This window comes from Varanus komodoensis, unplaced genomic scaffold, assembly GCF_004798865.1.
Source record: "Varanus komodoensis strain SLA01 unplaced genomic scaffold, ASM479886v1 scaffold44_3, whole genome shotgun sequence".
NCBI lineage: Eukaryota > Metazoa > Chordata > Lepidosauria > Squamata > Varanidae > Varanus > Varanus komodoensis.
In genome coordinates, this window is record NW_025336010.1 from 7026135 (window position 1) to 7048078 (window position 21944).

Here is a 21944-nt window from a genome sequence, read left to right on the forward strand (position 1 = left end):
ATTATGTACTATTGTATTTCAATGTATTTTATCATGTTGTAAGCCGCCCCGAAGTTTCGGCAAGGGTCGGCATAGCAATGTTGTAATAATAATAATAATAATAATAATAATAATAATAATAATGATGATGATGATGTCTCTTTGATCTCAGGAGCTTGAAAGGATAAATGAAGACGTGCAGTTCATGAGTAACTGCTGCCAGGATATGACTAATCATTTGAAGGTACTGTAAAAGGTATCTGGTGGGGAGGGATATTTACATATGGTAATCTTGCATCTTGAAAATTATATTTTTTCTAATACAACACCTTCACCCAATACAGAAAAACAATATTTCAGTCTGAGCTAAGTTGCATTACCAGCCCGTAGCAGCTAGGGCATTGGATTAGAACTAAAGACACCTGGGTTCAAATCTCCACTCAGTCTAGAAATGCACCAGGTGAATTAGGCAGTCAGGATACTGGGTTCTGCATTTCTTCCTGGTATTGGAAAAGAAAATGGGAAATTATTTATTTCTTTTACAGAATTACAGAATAGTCATCCCACCCTTTGCTATATATAAGTGACTTATAATTGGCTTGAAATGAAAACAGTAAATATATACCATTAAATCCTTAATGGTGTTTAGTTTAATAGTTCTGGCTTGTATTCTAGGCAACCAAGGAGCAAACCCAAGATCTAATTGTAAAGACAACTAAGCTTCAAGCAGAAAAGTATGTATTTATCTTTTTTGTTAAATGTTTGGCTTGTTCACACATAATGGTTGAGTCCCATGTGCAGGCCTCTTCTGCTTTGCACAATCAACCTCCAGTTAACCCTATTGTAGTTTGTTGTAGTTCATTTGGACCCAGACACTGTGATTTGTTCATGGGTTAACCCAGAAATAACCTAGGAACTAATTGTAGTTAACCTGCAATTTGCTGCAGTAACATGGAAACTGGGTCTATATGACTTGCAGGTATTTCTTGGATAACAATTTGAATGGGTTAAGAAGTGCCAATGTGTTGCTTGAGTCTCTGAGAAATAAGGGTGGGGAAGTCATGACATGTGCAAAAGAGCTGGTGATTGGTGCAGGGTGAAGAGACAAGGTAGCTTCATCTGCCAGATTCCAGGGGTTACCTTCTGGAGTACTGAGGGGAAAGGAGGTGGAGAACAACCCACAGTGAGCCAGATTGTAGGTATGGCTCACCATTGGCAGTTCCATGATCAGCCCGTGCTGCATGGTTCATTTGCACTGTGAGTTGCTGTGTCATGCAAACTCAGCCCATGTAAGTTAAACAAGTTAGAATGCATCGTGCAGTTTCAAATGAAGTGTAAACTACAAAGCATGTGAAATAATTTAGAATTACCATAACATGACACCAACACTTTCTTTATTGCAGCCAGAGATTAGAACAGAAAGCACAAATAGCAGATGCTTTCATAGTAGAATTCCAACTGTCTCCAGAGGAAATGAATGTCCTTCGAGGCACTAGAGACGGGCCTGTGACAGAGGTAAATATCCTGCAAATGGACAGTAATAACTTTCCAGCACATTGCCAAGGTCATCTGTGCCTCCCTTTCTTCTTCCATCTTTGGAGTTAAATGCAAGAGCTGTCGTTTTAATCACAGGCTTTTATTCTAAACAAGCAAACCTGGTGGTAGATTACAGATTAACCTTTTACAGAGATCAGTAACAAAAGACATGCTGTGTTAGCATTCTACAGAACTAGTCCATTAGTGTAATAGGGCCAGCTAAAAGTTGACTTCTAACTCATTGGAATTAACAGTCCTCCTTGACAGTAACTAAAACCCCGCAATCCAAGCTCTCACGGTGGTTCCTTATTTCTCAGAGCAAACCTCTGTGTTTTCCCTCCTTCACTGACATGCCACTTTTGGATCTGTATACCTGTTTCCCCCTCCTGCTCCTCTTCAGGAAGGCTCTGTTTTTCCATGGTTTCTGGAGCAGCTTGACGCTTTCCTCCTCCCTCTATTATCTCTGTTCTTTCAGTCCTTGCCTCTGCATGCTCAGAGGCATCCCCATCCTTTATCTGAATAAGAATCTATTCCCATATCCTTCTGAGGCCCCTCTGCAGAACTAATAGGACCAGTTCCTATTAGCCAGAGCCTTTCTTTTCTGATTATCCCTGTCCATTCATATGGTATGTTTCCCATAGCAAGGCTTCTCAGAGTGGGTGCAAGTTGAGAGATTTTTCAGCACTTGGCCCTTTGCACAGCATCTGCCTAGAAGTGCATGTATAAGAGAGGCCTCAAGGATCCGAAGATTAAAGGCAGGAGGTGTGAGATCCGGTTCAGTCATTTGTGAGGAGCAGAGATGTTTTGGTGAGATTCTGAACCTCCAAATGTAGGGTTGGTGAAAATAGTTTTGTAAATTCTTGTTTTATAATAACCCTGTAAATAATTATTTAGGGGATGGTTGCCCACCCTCTGATCTGCTTGCATGCTCCTTACCTTTCATGTTGCAATCCTTAGCATAATAAAATCATTGACCTCGATAAAGGGCTGTAGTATAAACAAAAATAAAGTACCTTCCAAATTTTATTGTACTAGTGATATTTATTTATTTGTAAGCTGCTCTGAGGCTTAGGCAAATAGGGCGGCATATAAGTCTGCTAAAATAAATAAATAAATCAAAACAGCAGCAATAAAATATGATGCATAATGAATGTCATTCAGATTTCATATTTGACCATTAAGCACATCAACATATAATTCAGTACAAATGGTAGACTGTATGCCAACAAGTGCTTGTTTAAAGCCAGAAAACATTAAATCTCTGTAGCACTCTTTTACATTAGCATGAGATTTTGCGAAGTGCTGAAAAAATAAAGCCACTTTATTAATTTACTTGATGTTTCTGTTGGCTTCTTCACTGTTGCCACACCAAGAACACCAGAGAGATTGGGCCAGTTCACAGATCATTATAAGCCACAATGAAAATAAGTAGGTTGCTTGCTTGCTTGTTAGTCAGTATTATTGGCAAGAGATGATCAAGCAGTGTGGAGATTGATTGCTTTGGTTTGCTTCCTCCTTAGTCCCTAAGCCTGCTCCCAAGACATACCCAATGGGCCGTTGCATCACAGCCTTAACCCACTCTGCCAATCAGCGTATGTGCAGTCGTTGATGGTATACAGATTTTTGGGTAGGGTTTTTTTCATCTACAGGGAGATTTGGGCATTTTAACTTTTAGGGAAGTTTGTGTAAATCTGCTAAGCACAGAAACGACCACACTAAAGTGCAGTCCTTACTGTGCTTTGGTGGATTTGTGCAAATCCACCCAAAGCATTTTTTTTAAAGTTTGCACAAGTATCTCTGAAGTTGAAATTACATTTGCACAGATTTACTTGAAGGGGAAAATGATGTCACTGTCTGTTAGGAGAGTAAATGGAAGAGTAAATTGATTAGTGTCATTTCAAGTTTTAATAGAGAGGGTATAATTATGCTAATGAGATTTCAAGGACCAACCAGCTGGGGTAGGGTGGTGGCTGCTTTTATAAGGTAGCTCAATTTCTGCTTTTAACAATCACACTGAAGTGACTCTGTCAGGTTTGGATGTCACAACAAACTGCCCTAAGCAGCGTTATTACAAGCCATAGGTTCTCAGGGTGGCTTGCTTGTGAAAAATAACCCACATTAGCAAAGCTTCACTAGATTTGAGTGCCACCCTAAGCCATCCTGCAACCACACATGGTGACAACCCAGGATTGCCTAGAGCAGTGGTTCCCATCTGTTTTGGCACCAGGGAGTGTTTTGTGGAAGACAATTTTTCCATGAACTGGGGGTGGGGGTGGTTTTAGGATGATTCAAGTGCATTACAGTGGTACCTCATACTTAATTAGTTTCAGGAAGCCATTTGAACTCTGAATCATTTGAAGTCTGAAGCATTGTTCCCCATTAGAAATAATGGAAAGTGAATTAATCCATTCCCAGACCCTGAACAGTACCCATCTCAATAAACTTAAACAGTAAATATGCATAATTTAAGGTAAAGTAACACAAATGCCAAATTTATTTGTTGAAACTTGAAAACAATTAATAAAATATGTAAATAGGTACAGTACTGTGTTATAAAATGAAAATTGCATTTATTGTCCAAATTTTTTAGTGAGGAGTGACGAAGTAGAAAAGGATTGAGAAGGCAGTGAGAAGAATTGGTAAGGCAGGCAGTTAAAAGGCACTCAGAACAATCAAAAAGGGCACTCACCTAAAAATCACTGAGAACAATTGAAAAGGCACACAGTGAAAGAGCACAGACACAACAAGAAATGAGAGACAACTTGGGTGCACAACTGATAACGTTTATGCAGCGACCACATTTTTTTCTGTGCTTGCGGTTCGAACTTAGAAATGTCGCTCAAACTTTGAAGAGATTTTAAATTCACTCTAACATTTGAACTCTGGATCTCACCTGCTGCTCACCTGTTAGGAACTGGGCTCCTCACCTGTTAGGAACTGTGCAGCCCAGTTCCTAACAGGTACTGGTCTGCAGCCCAGGGGTTGGGGACCCCTGGCCTAGAGTGATATTGTGAACCAGATTTCTCTGGCTTATGTAATCTTTTGAGTTTTTTTCTGTATAGGTAATTTGCTTTAATACTGTCCCAGTGCTGTTAATCTTGTATTTTCTTTTATTAAGACATTTTTTAAAGTATTGGGAAGAGTAAAGCAAATTCACAACGATGTCAAGATTCTTCTGCGCACAAATCAGCAGAGAACAGGGTGAGTTCACACTGAACACTCTAAACACTTCCCTGATACACTTAACATGAAGTTGGCTATCAGTATGTTGGAATTTATACTAAAGAAACCTCATACATGCTTTTTTAAAAGTACATAAAACATTTTTGTTAAAGATTCTAAATGTTTTAAATCTGCAGCCTAGAAATTATGGAACAGATGGCTTTGCTCCAAGAGACTTCCTATGAGCAGCTTTATCGATGGGCTCAAGGTACCTTATAAGCAGTTTTTACTTATAGGCATAAGCAGTTATTCTGTTCTTAATTTGTAATCTTAAGAATGATCTTCAGAGGGCTACCTTGGTTCAACTTGACTCCATAACTATTACGACATAGGAGAAAGTTTGCTGTCTGCCAAGACCCTTCTAGAAAGAACAGTTCTGTCTCTGTCTCCCGTCTAAAATAGGAAGAGATCCGAACCCTCTTCTGAGGCATCAGAAGGTCATTTTCTAGGTCTAGTGGTCTACTTGAATCAATACTGGGAATGTAGGGGGAGTTCTGACCGTGCAGCAAAAAGGTGGAACTTTTGATCATTTAATGCAAGGGTATGCAACCTTTCTGGCCCAAGGGCCACATCCCTTGAATTGAGTTGAGCTGGTATATTCCAAGAAAGAACTTTTCCAGCCTTGTCTTTGCCTGTTTTATGCAGCCATTGTGTTTTCCACAGCTACACTGCTGTGCCATTGTTTCCCACAGTCATCATACAAGGCAGATCCATGCTCCTAAATACACAGTGGGCATCCTAAATATGCAGTGGCAGAAATCCAAGTCCAGTTGAATCCTGACAATAGCTTATAAAAATGAGGATTATCATACTGTAAAGTCTTCCTTAGGAATTGAATACAGTAAAGTGAAAAGAGGGGACAGAAAAATGTTTAAGCCTGCAGGAATCTTGCTATTGGCATGATTCCAAATGCTTTTTTGCTCTTTTATAGGTGAATGCAGGGCTTTAACTCAAGAATCCTGTGACATTTCTCCAGTTCTAGCTCAAGCGATGGAAGCTTTGCAAGACAGGCCTGTTCTGTATAAGTATGTTTCATATTTTAGTTACCATATATAGCATTGATTTGGACCATGAAACCATACAGCAGTGCTTCATCTGCCTGACCAAAAGCTACATGAAAAAGTTAGGAATTCGTTGTGAACTTAATTTTACTTCAGAAGACACAGAAGGTCCATCACTTCCCTTCTGACTCCCCTCTTTCTGCCTATGTTAAGAATAACAGGTTGTTACTTGAGTGTTAGGAACGACTTTCTTTTTGTTATCCTCTGCTGATTAATTAGTTTTTGATATGTTGTGAGAAGAATGTAGACCATGCTCAATATCAACCACAAGGTGGCAATATTGAACTTCCCACTGAATGCCACACTTACTGAATCAACATTCTGTCTTTTTAAATGTTTTTACAGGCCTCACTGTAAAAGTATATTTGAACTTTTGTGGCTTCTTAGCATGGTAATCAGCTGCGAAACTATTCAGGAGGACTGAATCTGTGGAGATAAAACCCCAACAGATTTAGCCTTCCTCTCATGTTTCCCACCTGATTACAGGCCTCCAGCAAAAAAATCTGTGTAATCTTCTCACCCTTCACACAGGAAAATGCATTTACTAATGCAAATAGTTAAAACTTGATCCAGTGCATCTCTTGAGTAACTTACACATCTTCAACATATAAATTACCTTCACTGTGAGTTGTTGCTCTCTTCCCTTAAAACATGTACATGGTGTGAATGCCAGTATCTTCTAGAACGTGTCATGTCCGATATGGTGCTGAATCATAATGTGAAATTCTTTGCTGGGAGGCTGGGGCATGAAACTGAGCTGTTTCACATAATTACTTGGTCACTAAAAATATTGGGGAGGGTGTGGTAAATTTCCATGAAGCAAAGTGTTCTGATTATTGTGGTGCCAATATAGAATATGTGCATTTTAGCAGGTGCCTATTAATTTCTTACATAGATACACCCTGGACGAGTTTGGAACAGCCAGAAGAAGTGCTGTGGTCCGAGGCTTCATTGATGCTCTTACAAGAGGAGGTCCAGGTGGAACTCCCCGGCCAATTGAAATGCATTCCCATGATCCTTTGCGGTATGTGAAATACACTGTGTAGTGTTTTTATTGCTAGAATAATCCATTCTTAATGCAGCAGTATCTTTGGGTTTTGGTTTTAGATATGTAGGAGACATGTTGGCATGGCTGCATCAAGCAACTGCTTCTGAAAAAGAGCATCTGGAAGCCCTGTTAAAACATATAACTGCTGAAGGTATTACACAGTTTTGAGAAATATGAATTTAGAATCCTGAGCAAAAGAATTATGCAGTGAGAAACAATTCCTAGTGTATTCTACCAAATATTTTCTTCTCTGTGCAATCCAAGTATATGTGGGGGTTAGGGAGGTTGCAAATTATTTTGAGCCCAAAGTGCAGAGAATCTGCTTTTCCAAACATTATAGTCTATAAACAATACAGAAAGTAAAAAACCTGTGACAGTCATTGAATGCATTTGCTTTCAGGAGTAGAAGAAAATATGCAAGAAGTAGTTGGACACATCACAGAAGGCGTTTGCCGGCCTCTGAAGGTGGAGTATTTTGATTTATGTGAGCCTTTAGTGCAATAGTTCATTTAATGTTATATTATCCCTGAATACCTATGAACAAAGAGTGAAAAGGCAGTTTAGAGAGTATTGCATGTACATAATTTGTCTATGTAGGGCATTTACTACATATTAATAATAACATAATTATGTTTGTTATTAAATAACCTAAATAATTTTGCTTCAAAATCATTTGAAGCAAAGCTGTACTGCAAAGATGTAGTACTTAGAACATTTGGCTTCTCAGTATTCTGGTCCCAGAAAATCATGAAATCTAATACTGCTTTATTTTATTAAAACTGATTTGTACATAGATATTTGGATTTTTGGATATTTTTTTAAATGCTGCAGAACTATTTATGTGTTTTCCTGTTTTTTCAGGTTAGAATTGAACAGGTGATAGTAGCTGAACCAGGAGCAGTCCTGCTGTATAAAATTTCTAATCTTCTCAAATTCTACCACCATACCATCAGGTAAAAACAAAACAATTAAAAAATGATTTAACTTGCTTTGTGTTTGGATTACAGTTTGAAGTTGTGCTTGGGGGAAGGAGGGAATAATAAAGCCCTTCCCTGAAATACAGTTTTTAGTAAGAGTAAACATACAAAAATACAAAAGATGATCTATATGTTTCTGCTGCACTGTAGCTATATAAGCCCAAATGGTGGGAAAGTATATTAAAATATGGCCACAATATGGGCCACAGTTGGGTTAGGCAAGCAACAGCTAGTCTCAGCTTCCTCCTCTTGACTCCTGCTGGTTTGCTACACCATTCCAGCTCCCTCTTCTTAATATTTTCCAGCCACACTCTCATAGAAACAGAATAGATCAACTCTGAGCAGCTACAGATAGATTTTAAACAGCATACGCAACAGTACTGGCCTTTTTGAAACCCCACAGGATTGCCTCTGTGGAGCAGAGGAGTGTACTCACAGCACCTTCCCCATTCCATAGGGAGAGTGGCTTTGTCAGCCTCTCTGTTCTGTCCTCTAAGTTTCCAGTCCTGGGAAGCCCTGGGCCCTCTGTGCACCTGAAGCTTTCTTGATGCTTTTCATCCCTTTTTTTCCAAGCAAGAAAGTGTCCAGCCTCACCTTGGCTTGGGTGTGAGAAATGGTGTGCTTTGTATAGGTCTAATGTCACAGCAGCTAAAGGCTTACCTAATAAGGGATTGGCAGCATCTTCACATCTCCGCCCCTCCCAAAAAGAGGACCTTTGAAAGGTTTGCCTCTGGGTTTCAGTTCGCACATTCACTAGGCGCTATAAAGTAGGAAAGTGCTGTAGAGTGCTTGACCATGAGTGTTCAGGCTTCTCTTGGTGCTTAATTATAGCCCACCTAGTGGGGAAATCTCCTGGGGATGTACTGCACTTAATGGGTGGAAAAGAACTTTTGTTGCTTACCCTACTTGGGGGATGGGGAGGGACTGCTGGTTAACATCGCTTCCATAGCCCTTTCCCCAACTTTCAGCAATTGCTGAGCCTCATGACAGAATTTCCTGCCTTACCTGTAGGGGACATAGAAATGCATCAAGTGAGAAAGAGAATGTCTCCGTTTATTTATCAACTTAAGACCTTAACTTAGTATGTCTTCCTGGGGTATAATTAAAAATCTCTTGCTTGCTTCTGATTCACACACTTGTTTTCACTTTTCAGTAATATTGTAGGAAACAGTGGAGCCATGCTGCTAACTACAATCGAAGAAATGCATCTCTTGAGCAAAAAGATATTCTTCAACAGTTTGAGCCTTCATGCAAGTAAACTGATGGATAAGGTCTGTCTCAAGGATCACTTGTTCCCTGCATTCCTTTCTCTGTAGAGTAGGTAGCACACGCATAGGCGAGTGCCTATGGGACTCTAGGGACACAGCCTGGATCACCCTGTTGCATGTTTTAAGCAGTTCTATGTAGTTCTGTGCAGAGATTTGGAAGTCTAGGCCTGTGCAGCATTTGAAAGTGACCTCCCTTCTTTTGCATTGCATATTTATATTCGTGGCTTCTTCAGATTCCGTGGCCTGTTAACAACACCCTTCAGCCACCAAGCCATGGCTGCACCGCCCCTTCTCCAACTGCCCATGTTCTCCAAATTGGTCCACAGTGGTTGGTGCTTTAAGGCTTTGGTTCCTGGTGGAGTAAAATGGCAGGCACTGAGGGACAAAGACCCTGGCACATACTTTGTGGTAGGGAGGAACTACCTAAAATGTGCACTTGTAAATGGGGTTTAATATTTTTGAACATGTATTGCAGGCAGGCCTTTGTGATGGAGCACTAAAGAGAAAGAGCTGCTAATTATTTCTCTCATTGCCATTCCTCTTCCACAGATTCCTTTGAGCTCAATTATTCTTTGGCATAATCGGTCACTGCTAGTTAGGGAAGCATTTAGATCATAGTTATTATCACAATTGCTGTTCAGCAGCAGCAGCAGCCGTGAGAAGGCAACAAGGTCTTTACAGTAGCGGTATGGAGTGTAGGGGGAAATACTCAAGGCTCCCTGCAGCCGTAGAGGAGATTTCATAGTTTTCTGTGAGAGACAGAGCAGTGGATTCTTAGTACATTTCCTGTCCTCCAGCTTTTTGGTTCTGAGAGAGAAGGAAATTGGGACAGCATAATGGGTCCCTTGCTACTAGTCCTCAATCCCCCACCTCCCCTGCCCATGTCCCATAAACACCCGTGGTTTCTGTTCGGTAGTCACATTGCTGTTATTTCTTTGAGCAAAAGAATACCTGTAGTTATTAGTATATAAAAATATATAAGAGACTTCTCATGCCTACAAGTCTACAGAGAAATCACAGCCAATTTAAAAATAGCTTAAGTTTGTATTGTTGTTGTATGACTTCCAATTGACCCAAGGCTATTATCACATTAAATCATGGATCCAAAGTGGTTCTTCAGCCCAAGTGCATGATACCAACTTCTTTGATGGGCCATTGAAAATAGTAGAGCAGTTCTTGTTTGCATTGTGGGCAGGTAACTGCAGAATTCCTTCTCCTAGCATCTGAAAATTGGGATTGGGGATGGCTGCCCTACATGTCAGAATGACCCTTCCCTCTCCTGGAAAAGGTAGAACTAACAATGCACAATGCAGAGATAAAGGCAATGGCAGGCAGAGAAGGACCAGCACAGCTTTTGAGCACTCAAGGGTTTTAATTGGTATGCAGCCTGCTAGCTTAGAATGGGCAGTGTAATTTCATATTATTTGGTCTTGTTTGTAGTGCAGGTATATGGGTTTTTGAGAACTATGCCCTTCTCATGTGTTCCTGCATTAACAATATGTGTGTAATGTTTAGGGAGTTTCTAAACTTTTGGATTAAACAGGATTGATTATTTTTGTTTTTTTATAGGTGGAATTGCCACCTGCGGATCTTGGTCCAAGCTCTGCACTAAATCAGACACTGGCTTTGTTGCGTGAGGTTCTCACATCCCATGACTCTTGTGTAATTCCTCTGGATACCCGACAAGCTGACTTTGTGCAGGTAACTGAATCATAGTTGTGCAAGCATTGTGGTGCTAAACCAGAGCAGCTTGACAGGAGAAAGGGGCAATGAGGAGGCCAGGCACATGGTAGATCTTTAGATGTCTGGGACTTAACTTTCTGGAAGACCCTGCTACCATGGCCCAGGGACAGGAATCCAAACTAAAGTCCAGAATATCTGGAGATCTACCTTCTGTTCCCTACTCTGGAGATCATGATAACAAATTTCTGATACTTTCCAAACAAAGGTCATGGTTTACTGCTGTCTAAGTGGCAGCAGTAAACCGGGTTTGCCGAGATGCACCAAATTTTAATATTTTTAGTGTATAATTTTTGTATGATTTTGTTTGTTTTTGTTGTGAGCTGCCCCGAGGCTTTGTTGCGGTGGGGGCGGCATAGAAATGTTTTAAATAAATAAATAATAGAAAGCCTGCCAATTCCAGTTCTTGACAGCCAGTGTGGTATCTTGGTTAGGGTGCTGGCCTGGGACTTGGGAGATCCAGGTTCTGGTCCCTAGTCAGCCATGAAGCTCAGTGGATGGCTTTCTGAGCTTGTTTCACAGTCTGAGAATCACAGACTTTCAGCCTCAACTAACTCACAAAGGAGCTGTCGTAAGGATAAAATGGAGAGGAAGAAAGCCTTGTAAGGCATCTTGGGTTGCTTGCTAGATGAAGAAAGGCAGAGTATGAATGTAAAACAACAATAATAATACTCACACCGTTTCTTAGACTTCATCTAAGCATCATTTTGTACATTCCATAACCATGACTCTTGTAGCCTCTGATCATCTTATTAAACATATAAAACCTTGGAAATAAGGCTTTGGGAGGAGCACAGTGAGCCTATCTAGAGCTTGGATAGCTAGTACTCCAGGGGCCTTCTTCATCCTGGTGCCGTCTAGATGGATTGGGCTATAACAACATGGTCAAGGTTGCCACATCTTGTATTCCACCACATTTGAAGGAGCCCCAGGTTGGGGAAGGTATCTCTTGTTGAGCTTTGCCTTGGGAACCTCTAAGAAAGAAGATTCCAAGCCTATTTTACAGCCATGCTGGGTTGGTGGGAAACTGTTTCAAACCTTTAAGTTAAATCTACACCCTTGTAATCCAAACATGCTTTTTTCTCAAAGAAGTTTTCAACACCACAATCAGCATCAGCAGCTGCCCACAGCGTAGGTCCTGCGTTGTCACTTCTGCTTTGGGCTGGCCATGCCTGCGCAGGTTTCTTATGCAACAGCCTTTTAACAAATTTGCAAACAAGCATCACCAGCTAAATGTGGAATAGGTTGCATAAGCAGGTGGCTAGCAGTGCCTCTTTGTGACATCTGAATTTGCTCCCAGAGGCGAGCACAGTTTTTCCCCTTTCAGCATTCAGCCTCTGTGTTGAGAGATTAATAGGATGGAAAATACACAAGAATTGCCATCAGATGCAGTATTTATTTTGCGTGTGCTTCCCCCACCCCTTTTCTCTTTAGGTGATATCTTGTGTGCTGGATCCACTGCTGCAGATGTGCACTGTGTCTGCGAGTAACTTAGGCACTGCTGACATGGCAACCTTCATGGTGAATTCGCTTCATATGATGAAGACTACGCTAGCTCTCTTTGAATTTACAGATAAACGACTAGAAATGTTACAGTTCCAGGTAAATGTCCAAAGTCAACGTCCCGATGTTGTCTTTGTATTAAACATTAACAGGGAATAAATATAATACAATCCTCTTAGATGTGTGTATCCTCACAGCTTTTATATGTAAAGTAAACATGCAGATGCATACAACCACAAAAATGTCATTAATGGGAGTTAAGATAAAAGAACTATGCAGTGAAGCAGGGAAATGTAAAACCCAGTCATAACTGCAGCATGAGCTATTTTTAAAAGAATGACAACACATGCAAACTGCTGGCATTATCCAGTGTTTGATTTACTGGATCCAGGATCTTTATTTTATATGGCCCCTCTCACTGTTAGTGAAGTTTGCTTTTCCTGGGTTTTCCTAAGAGTTCTGCTATGCCAGAGTCTCATGGCCTCAGGACCATGGCGGATATGAATAGTCAGTTAGGAGGCATTGTGGGATATTTGCAGTGCTGACAAGTGATGGCTGAGTCACAGAGGCACCTTATGCTGCATTTGTTTAGGCATGTCATAAGCGGAGCTGGCTGGAGCCAGGGATCAGACTAGATGGCCCGGGAGGACCCTTCTGACTCACTCTGTTTCTATGTCTTTGATGAATCCATATTTCCAGTGACTTACTATGCCAAGACATGAATGAACCTTGTGCTTCTCTCCCTTCAGGAAGTCTCTAGCCATAATTTCCCAGTTTGAGGGAAATAGTGTTTGGGTTAATTAGGGACTTCCTTGGTTGGATTGCTGTGCATTTCAAGAGAAGAAGCAGAGGGGCTGCTGCTCAGGAAAAAGGCTGCTTCGTGTCTTGTATTGATAAGCTGAGAAATGATTGTTTTCATGCTGCTGTATTGCGAAGGCAAGTGGATGCAGTAGATCGGTCTCACTGCAAGATGCAAATACCGATCTTATCCCCAATCTTTTTGGAGACAAAATGTTCAGTTCCAGAATCTGAATGAGAGTACAGGATGGGCATATATGCTTGGGTGGGGAGTAAGAAAGATGTGAGTAGTGACCCTACTGCTCCTTAGATTTCTCTTTTTTGTGGTTTGTTCTGAAATATTAAGAAATGCAGTTGTCTGTGCAAAGGCAAGTCAATTGTATTAGGGGAAGTTAGAGGACTTTCTTGACTGAGGAAGGCCTGCTATGTAAATAATTTAGAAATTTGTCACCTGGTATATTTTCATTAATAGTGCACTACATCAGCTTTTGTGTTAATTCAGTTTAACCATAGTTTATGTCACAACCTTAAGCAATTTCACTATGTTGTGAGAAAATGCTTTATTTGGAAGATTTATTCATTTTACTGGAGCAAGTTAAATGCACAAAATGCATTGCCAGGTAGATACTTTTTATTTTTAATGGTATTAGATTATTAAAACATAGTAAGCCCGAATCCTTTAGCATACCACAACTTGTAAAGGACCAGCATGCTTTTGGAAGAACCTTTTTGACCAGGCAGTGAGATTTGGTAGCACTTGCTGTTAGAACATGCGTAAATTGCTTTTGTGCTAATTTTCTAACACTCCTTGTCTTTCATGACCTGGCTATCACTTTGAATAAAATGCCAATCAGTAAAATGGCATTTTACTGTCTTCTTTTGCCTTCTAGATTGAAGCACATTTAGACACCCTGATAAATGAACAAGCTTCCTATGTGTTAACTAGAGTGGGCCTAAGTAGCATATATAATATTGTACAGCAGCACAGGCCAGAGCAGGTAAGCATTAATTTGGGGGACTATAAAGACCACCCACTTTGTACTAAACTGGGCTTAGGTAATACTTATAGTGTAATTATGTCCTTAAATAAATGTAGAAGAATTGCTTGATTTTTCAATTTTATCATCTGAGTGTGCCAAAACAAGCCAAGATTCATAAGCCAACCCTGGTTTCAAGCTGGTTTAAAATCCCAGCTTATTTGGGGCACTTAACTGTATTCTCTGATTCAGAGGTAACATGAAGCTATCCCTTTCTGATTTGTTTACCCACTCATGCAAAGTGGAAGTAATTTGATTGCATGCATGAGCATGCGCTCATTTACACTGTGTTTTCGGCATATAGTGATCTGCAGATGAAGCCAATGTGTAAATATGAAATGGGATTAAAAAGACAATCCTGACTTGGTTGCAGCAGTATTGCTACTTGAGGATTCTGAACTATGTGACCTTCACATATGCAGTGCCACCTTAAAAATACTCGAAGTACTTCAGCTGAATATTTTTGCTGATTACAACTTGGTTTATCACATGGTTGTTTCCTTTCTATTTGCTTTGTGGCTTTTTATTTTGGTTTTTCTTTTTGTCTTCATGTTTGTGAACATCAGCAGTAGCTTGCAGCATCCTTTACTCTTTATAGATAAGATAATGGCAGGGAGGAATTATTTCATGTATTTCTTAACATATCAAACTTATTCTTGATAAAGAAGGCTGCTTTATAGTCATGAATGTGTAAATAAAAAAAAAAAAAAACCGGCACAGATGTTTTGTACTATGGTTAGCAAAACTCAACAACTCTTCATGCCATAGATAATACCAATACAAAGTTCTCTTTTTAGAGCATTTTCAATCTTTGCATTTCTGTCTCTGCAGTTTTGCTCCTGTGGCATGCTTCTTACCTCTGTCCCTTCATAGCTTCCTGTAGTGTCTCTGTGTCTTTTTCTTCTCTCCCATCCCACAGGAAACAAGACCCAGACTTTATATTTTCTTGTCATGAGACCATTCCTCTGTATAATCTAGAGACCCACAGAAATGTTGTGTGTGAGACACAGCTCAACTACATATGAATTTTCCTCTACCCTTCTGAACCCTTTTCTTTTTCCATGCCCATGGTATATTTTCCATGGATGTTTCCATGAATGTCCCAGGCATAGTACAGCTTTAGAGTATACTATTTGCTACGATATTTTTGTTATTTATTTACAGGATCTGTATGCCACTTCATGTCTAAACAGACATGCATTCTTGTTATATATTCACCATGAATTTCATGTATTTACTTAACTTAACTTAGCTTTGCTGTATTTTTAGGGTCCCTTGGCAAATGTACCTGGTATGGATTCTGTGACATTAAAAGCGGCAATGGTAAGATATTAAAATTATATGTGTAGCTGTGTTATGCTCGATTATAGTTATTATCATCATTACAATTAATATAGCACCATCAGTTTGCTTGGTGCATTACAGAATATAATGCAGCATGTCCTGCAGTGAGACATTGCACTTAAAATTTGAGACAGGAAGAATGTCAGAGTAAGGGAAAGGAAGTGGAGCCAGAGATATCCAATATGGTATTCCCCCTCCCCTTCATTTATATTTGTTTAGGCTTAGTAGGGCATGGGAAGAAGGGCTGTTTATAGTATTTTAGTTCCATGGTATTTTAAGGAATGTTAGAATTTAATTACGGTGTAGTGATTCTTACCTCTCTTCTGGGTGATCCACTGCATAGTAATAAAAGAGATAAAACTACCCCTAGAGTGTTAAGTGTGATATCGCACCCATTGCAGATAGCCCAAAATTGATGTGCTTCATTTATTTTTTCCAGGAAATTCTTGGCAGAGAAATTTATTTTGACTAGTGACTAGTATATTTGGTGTTATCACCGAAGTCATAAGAGATGCTCCTTAAATTCCATTTAGGAGCAACAGTTCAACTGTGTCACTATGAACTATGCCCAGTGTTGTTTCTAATAATTGACTTAGGATATAAATCAACGTGCCACTAAATAGACAATAGATTTGCACATATAGAAATTCAGGTTTAGGAACAGGAATAAGCTTTCCCTGCAGGGGCTTAGAACCATTAGCATGGCTGATAATAAAGAGTGCCAGTGTGATATAGTGCTTAAGAGTGTGGGGCTAGGACACAGGCAATCCGGGAACGAGTCCCCACTTAGCCATTGGAGCTCCCTGGGTGACTTTGGGCCAGTCACACACCCTCAGCCCAACCTACCTCACAGGGTTGTTGTAGGGATGAGAGTGAGAGCAGCAGGAGGAGAATTATGTAAGCTGCCTTGAGTTCCTTAAAAGGATAAAAAGATGAGATATAAATAAATAAATATAATGCTTCGTAGAGGAAAGCACAGGCTGGGGCCACTTGACAGACTGGGTAAGGAGAGTGTAGGCTGCACCAATGTCCTTCCCACCAAGCTCTGGATCTCACTTCCTCATTGGCCTTCCTAGGCACTGAGAATCGCTCACTATCACTATTCAGTACCATCACTGGGCTAGGAAGAAACATTTTTGTTTGCCTCGGCTGCTTTCTGGCGATAAGTGCTTGGGGGGCAGCAACTGACTTCCTTTTCTAAGTCCTGCCCCAATCCAGTTCTCCAGGAATGTTCAAACACATTCTGGAGAGCATGTGGTTCAAGTCAATGCCTTTTCTTTCCCCCTTATTTTTCCTGAGCTGGCATTATTACAGATATTACCAGCTGACTCTCATGTGTAGGAGCAAAGCTGCTCATTAGAGGACACTTGTGTGCAGTTCATTGGTTGACGTAAACACACAGGCTAACATCTGTTCTGCTTCATTTAGGTCCAGTTTGATCGTTATTTGTCTGCTCCTGATGGTCTGTTAATGCCACAAATAAACTTTCTTCTAAGCACTGCTGTCAAGTAAGCATCCAGGTGTTGGCTGGCTGGCTGGCTGGCTGGCTGGCTGGCTGGCTGGCTGGCTGGCTCTGTCTGTCTGTCTGTCTGTCTGTCTGTCTTTCTTTCTTTCTTTCTTTCTTTCTTTCTTTCTTTCTTTCTTTCTTTCTTTCTTTCTTTCGCCATGGGTGATGATCTATACCCGAATTCCTAGTTCTCCTCTCTGTCTCTGTCTGATCTAGTATTCAGCAAAGCACATTCATAGACCTAAATGTGGGAAGTTCCAAGAGTTTTGACCAAAGTCAGTGTGTCTGTTCTTTCAGACCTGAGACAATTGTGCCCAAGATTGGCAATGCAGCTTTCTACAGCTCTTTCTGAACCACAGTGGAGGCAGCAAGAAGGACTTTCACTTTAAGACTGCTTGGCCCAAAACATTCCTTTCCCTCTAAGTGCTCTTCAAGTAACCTTTTTGAGTAAGATGATTGACCTCCCTTTTAAGTTGTTCCAGAATCCAGCCCACTTCCTTCAGTGACTCGATTGTTTGGGTGGCAGTGCTCTCTGACCACACTGGGCCTGTGCCCTTCCCTCCTTGGCTGGCACCTAGGGTGGCAGGGAGGGAATGATCTCATTGTTCCAATTCCTTGGTGAAAGGTTGCAGCCTTGTTTCTGCCATTATAATTAAATCATGCAGAGCCATGAAAATCCTTCAGGCAAGGGCAGCCTTGTGGCGAATTCAGTGGCAATGGGGAGGCGGTTTTTGGCTGCTGAAATATGTACACGGAGGGAAGGGATTTGGAGGACACACAGGGGCATTTCTGCATTTTCCTGATCCCCCCACAATCCGTTCCTTCCCCAACTCTCTCCCCTGCCATGGTCATCCCAAGTGTCATGAGAGGAGCCCACAAGCCAAAGTGCAGCGGGGGGTGGGCAGCAGGGTATTATTTGAACCTACTGTTGATCGCCATCAATTCTGCATTTACATGACCATTTTTGATGTGTATTTTTAGACAGCAGATAATAAAACAGTCCACCGAACTAGTCTGCAGAGCCTACAGTGAAGTATATTCTGCTGTGATGAATTCGGGCAATGCATATAAAGATCCTGAAACAATACTGCACAGATCTCCTCATCAAGTTCAGGCACTTCTCTCTTAATCTTACAAATTCCTTTTGTTATTTCCACTGTTTCAGGCTGTAAATTGTGCTCATGCAAGTTCAAGATAAGCTGTGACAATGTAGTTTTTATCTTGCTGGCGGTCTCGTAATCAGTGCACTTACAGACTATGAGGGTTCACAAAGTTAGTTGGCTGGAATGTCATTGTCTGTCATGGTATTTAAGCAGCCTTATCATAACCTTATTGGGAGAGGAAAATAAAAGCAATCTTTTATTTTAAATTATTTTTACACTATACTCTAAACCCGGAAAAGCCTTGTGAGACTATCTGGTTTTCTTTGAGTGAGAAAAATTGCAGTAATTTATGATGGTGATGATACTCGTAAATGATGTACAAAACCACCTGCTTGCCAGGGACCTTGGCCAGTATTGGCATCATCCTGTTACTCTGGCCCTGACAGTTTGGAGGAGCTGCAACCCTTGTGGATAAAAGTCGACTTTGGTTTGGTCAAAGGCCAGTGCTTGGATGTAGCTTTTCCTGCTATTGGTACTCAGAGCAAAAATAAAAATCTAAAGCTTTTGAAAATCTAATTGAAGTAATTCATGAAATGCTAACTTAAATATTGACTCTGCAAGCAAAAAGCTAGAAGTGTGTAGGGAGGAAGTTCTTTTAGAATGAATGACCATAATCTTCTGTAAATGCTACAGATTTTAATTAAAATGTCTCAAACATTAAAAGATAAAATACAGGCTGGCTCTGAGACAAGACAATGAGTTACCATGGAAAAGGATTTGCATACAGGAATAAAATATTTTATGCCAGAAAGGATTCATGAGAAGCTACTGATGCAGGAGTCTGTTTCTTCGAACTGCAGGCTCCCCTGTAACATGTTCTTTGAGTGGGCCATTTTCAGCATTTCGTTCTTAAAATGTTTTGGAATTCAGCCTGTTGTAAAATCAGTTACAATGTTTTCAAAAGGCTACATTTTCATACATAGCCTATGTACATAATTGTGCATAGAGATTTGCTACAACCTGCCTACATGTATGTATTTCTTCCCTTCCTCCACTTTTTCCCAGTAAAGAGTGGGTTCAAATCCCAGTTGGAACATGTAGCACTCAGACAAGTCATTGTCTGCCATAGTCCTCCCTCTGTAGAAACAAAACCATAAGGACCCTTTGCTGTGACCTACCAAAAACCTTAGGAATGGGCCTGAGCATGAATCAAAATTATACAAAGATGCCATGACAGCACTTACAAGGGGCAAACAAGACTAAGTACTGGTATCCAGCTAGATCCTTTGTGCACTGCGATCGATGCTTTTCTTGGCAGTGTCCCTCAATGTTTGTGGTCATGTTAGACTGCAAAAGAATGCCTGGCTGACTCCTCACTGGTTATATCCAACAGGAGGAAGTTATGAACATGCTATTTATAGAGTCTGAACAAATAGGCGCAAAGTTTAATCAGCCAAAGACAACACGTGTTTTGATTTTTCAAAAGTAATATTTGCTGATTTACAATAAGTTGGATCCTAGCTTGCCCTTCTGTGAACAGAAGAACCTTTGATCCAGTGGAGGTTTCAGCCAACAAAAAGAGGAGAAGCAATTTCCTTATTATTATTATTATTATTATTATTATTATTAATACTAATACTAATCTCATTTTATACTGCCTAATAGCTGTAGCTCTCCTGGCAGTTTACATAAAACTCATATGCTCATAAAAACAATGCATAAAACACTGTTATCTTTTTCCAAGGTACAACATTTTTTAAACAACATATAGTGAACAGAAGAGCAGTAAACTGCCTGGGATGGGTAATTTCAAGCTCTTAAATATCCATGTATATTTTTAAAGGCTTCTGCATGAAAGGCCGTCTTCACCCGAAAAGATGGCAAGGCTTGTACCAGACAGGCCTCAGTGTGGAGGTCCTTCCATAGTTGGGCTGCCACAGAGAAAGTCTTTCCCCCCCTTGTTGCTACCCTCTGAGCCTCTTTCACAGTTGGTGCTCAGAAGAAGGTCTGGGATATTGAGTGTTGTGTCCAGGTAGATCATGGTGGGAAGAGGCACTCTGTCTAGCATTGTGGTCCCAAACCTCGTAAGGCTTTATAAATTAAAAACTAGCACCTTGAATCGGGCTTGGGAGCATATAGGCAGCCAGTGCCAGCTGGCCAGAACTGCTCTTACACGTTCAGACCTATGGGCCCCCATTATTAGTCAGGCTGCTGCACATTGCACAAGCTTCAACTTTTGAACAGTCTTCAGGGGCAACCCCATATGCAGTGCATTGCAGTTATCCAGTTGGGAGGTTACAAGATCATAGATTAATGAAACAAAAAGGAAACCTGCCCAAGCTATGAACCTGCTCCTTTAAGGGGAGTGCAACCCTATCCAGAACAGACTGAATGCCGCCTTCTGGTCAGAGGAAACACCCTATGTACTGGCATCATCAAAAGACCATCTGGAAATGGAGTATACTGTGGGATGTAAAGGACCTCTCAATGCCATTTTGTTCCTGGCTGTTGTGTTGAAGACCCTGCTCTGCTGCACACCAGCTTTATCACTGGGGAGGGCATTGGCTTTGGAACGAGGAAAAACAGAAATGTGTCCCAAGCAAGTAAAACCGCTAGCAACTCTCCATATCTCTCCCCCTTTATTTAGCTCATTAGACGTGATGTGAACAAAACAAACTTCCCCATTATTGCCAAATATTCTTTTATTATTTTTAATTATGAATTTTGTTGATTTGCATAGTTAATACAGTCACTTGGCAGGGAATGTGCAGTGTTTAAAGAATGTTTAGGCCAAGTCATTCAGATTTTCATAGGTAATGTTCATCTTTTTTCCCCCAATTGCTAGTTCTACTTGCTTCCTCCCACCTTTTGCCATAGGAAAAAAAATATGCAAATACCTCATGTGTGTCTTAATATCTTGTTCCTTTTCCGTAATTTTAATAAATATTAAAAAACTGAATCCAGATTATGATGATATGTAGAGGTCAAGTACTGGGAGAGAACATTTTTATCTGGCTTAACTTTCTTACAATAAAATGTTTTTGTAAGCTGCCTTCTGAACATTTGTGTTGCAAGGTTGTCTAATAATATTGTGGGTGTAAAATCTAGAAGTAAAGGTATTTTCTTTGTTGCACCATAGCAGCTGATGGAGGAAGAAAGATCTGATCCATACACAATCCCTATATATGTTTGTAAGCCTGATTGAATTCCATGGGGTTTATTCCCAGGTGTTTACTTGTCAATAACTCCCACAAAATTCAGGGTGCTTCTATTTGTGCAGTCACATTGCCTCATTTATGGAATTTTACTAGGATCCACACAAGTTCTTCCACTTGTAACTCTCCTGTGTTTTGTAACTCACCATGTCTTTCATCTTCTTTCTTACCAAGAAAATAAATTCATTAAGGAGGAAAAAAACCAATAGCTGCACAGATCCTGTAGGGTGTTAGTGCTTTGGTGCTTTCATTTGGAAGGCTCCTCGGGATTATATCTCAGGAGGCAAGACCAGGGTTCTGCTGCTAAACCACCGGTATGAGAGAGCTGTGAAAAAGTATTAGGTTGTTCAAAGCACTGAGAGTTGCCTTGGTACAAAGGCAAGCCTTGGTAAAAACAGTGGCTTTACACTGCAGAATGTTTTCTCAGTGACACATAAGGAATCAGTTGTACATAGGAACATGTGCTAACATATTGTGTCCTACTGCAGCAACTGGATTTAGCAACTGGCCATCTTTATAAGGTAGCCACTTTGTCATAAAGCACGGACAAAATGTCCTGTCCCATGTTCAGCAATGCTATCTATCCTCTAGCACAGAATCAAAACA

At 40.5% G+C, this 21944-nt stretch overlaps 1 protein-coding gene across 2 annotated transcripts in view; it reads left to right on the top strand.

The window, feature by feature from the left end:
* The window catches only part of COG6 (component of oligomeric golgi complex 6), a 25576-nt gene extending 4393 nt beyond the window's left edge, over positions 1–21183 (top strand). The window contains exons 3-19 of one of the 2 annotated variants that reach the window (XM_044444227.1): positions 152–223; positions 655–713; positions 1383–1494; positions 4634–4716; positions 4875–4945; positions 5669–5762; positions 6694–6822; positions 6906–6997; positions 7247–7311; positions 7708–7799; positions 8977–9094; positions 10661–10792; positions 12266–12433; positions 14023–14130; positions 15439–15492; positions 16942–17039; positions 17158–18145. In XM_044444227.1, the coding sequence (XP_044300162.1) occupies positions 152–223; positions 655–713; positions 1383–1494; positions 4634–4716; positions 4875–4945; positions 5669–5762; positions 6694–6822; positions 6906–6997; positions 7247–7311; positions 7708–7799; positions 8977–9094; positions 10661–10792; positions 12266–12433; positions 14023–14130; positions 15439–15492; positions 16942–17025 (1533 nt within the window). In that variant the 3' untranslated portion in view covers positions 17026–17039; positions 17158–18145. Of the gene's footprint in view, positions 1–151; positions 224–654; positions 714–1382; positions 1495–4633; positions 4717–4874; positions 4946–5668; positions 5763–6693; positions 6823–6905; positions 6998–7246; positions 7312–7707; positions 7800–8976; positions 9095–10660; positions 10793–12265; positions 12434–14022; positions 14131–15438; positions 15493–16941; positions 17040–17157 lie in introns of both variants that reach the window. The other variant, XM_044444226.1, reaches the window with a different exon arrangement.
* Positions 21184–21944: the final 761 nt, after the last annotated feature.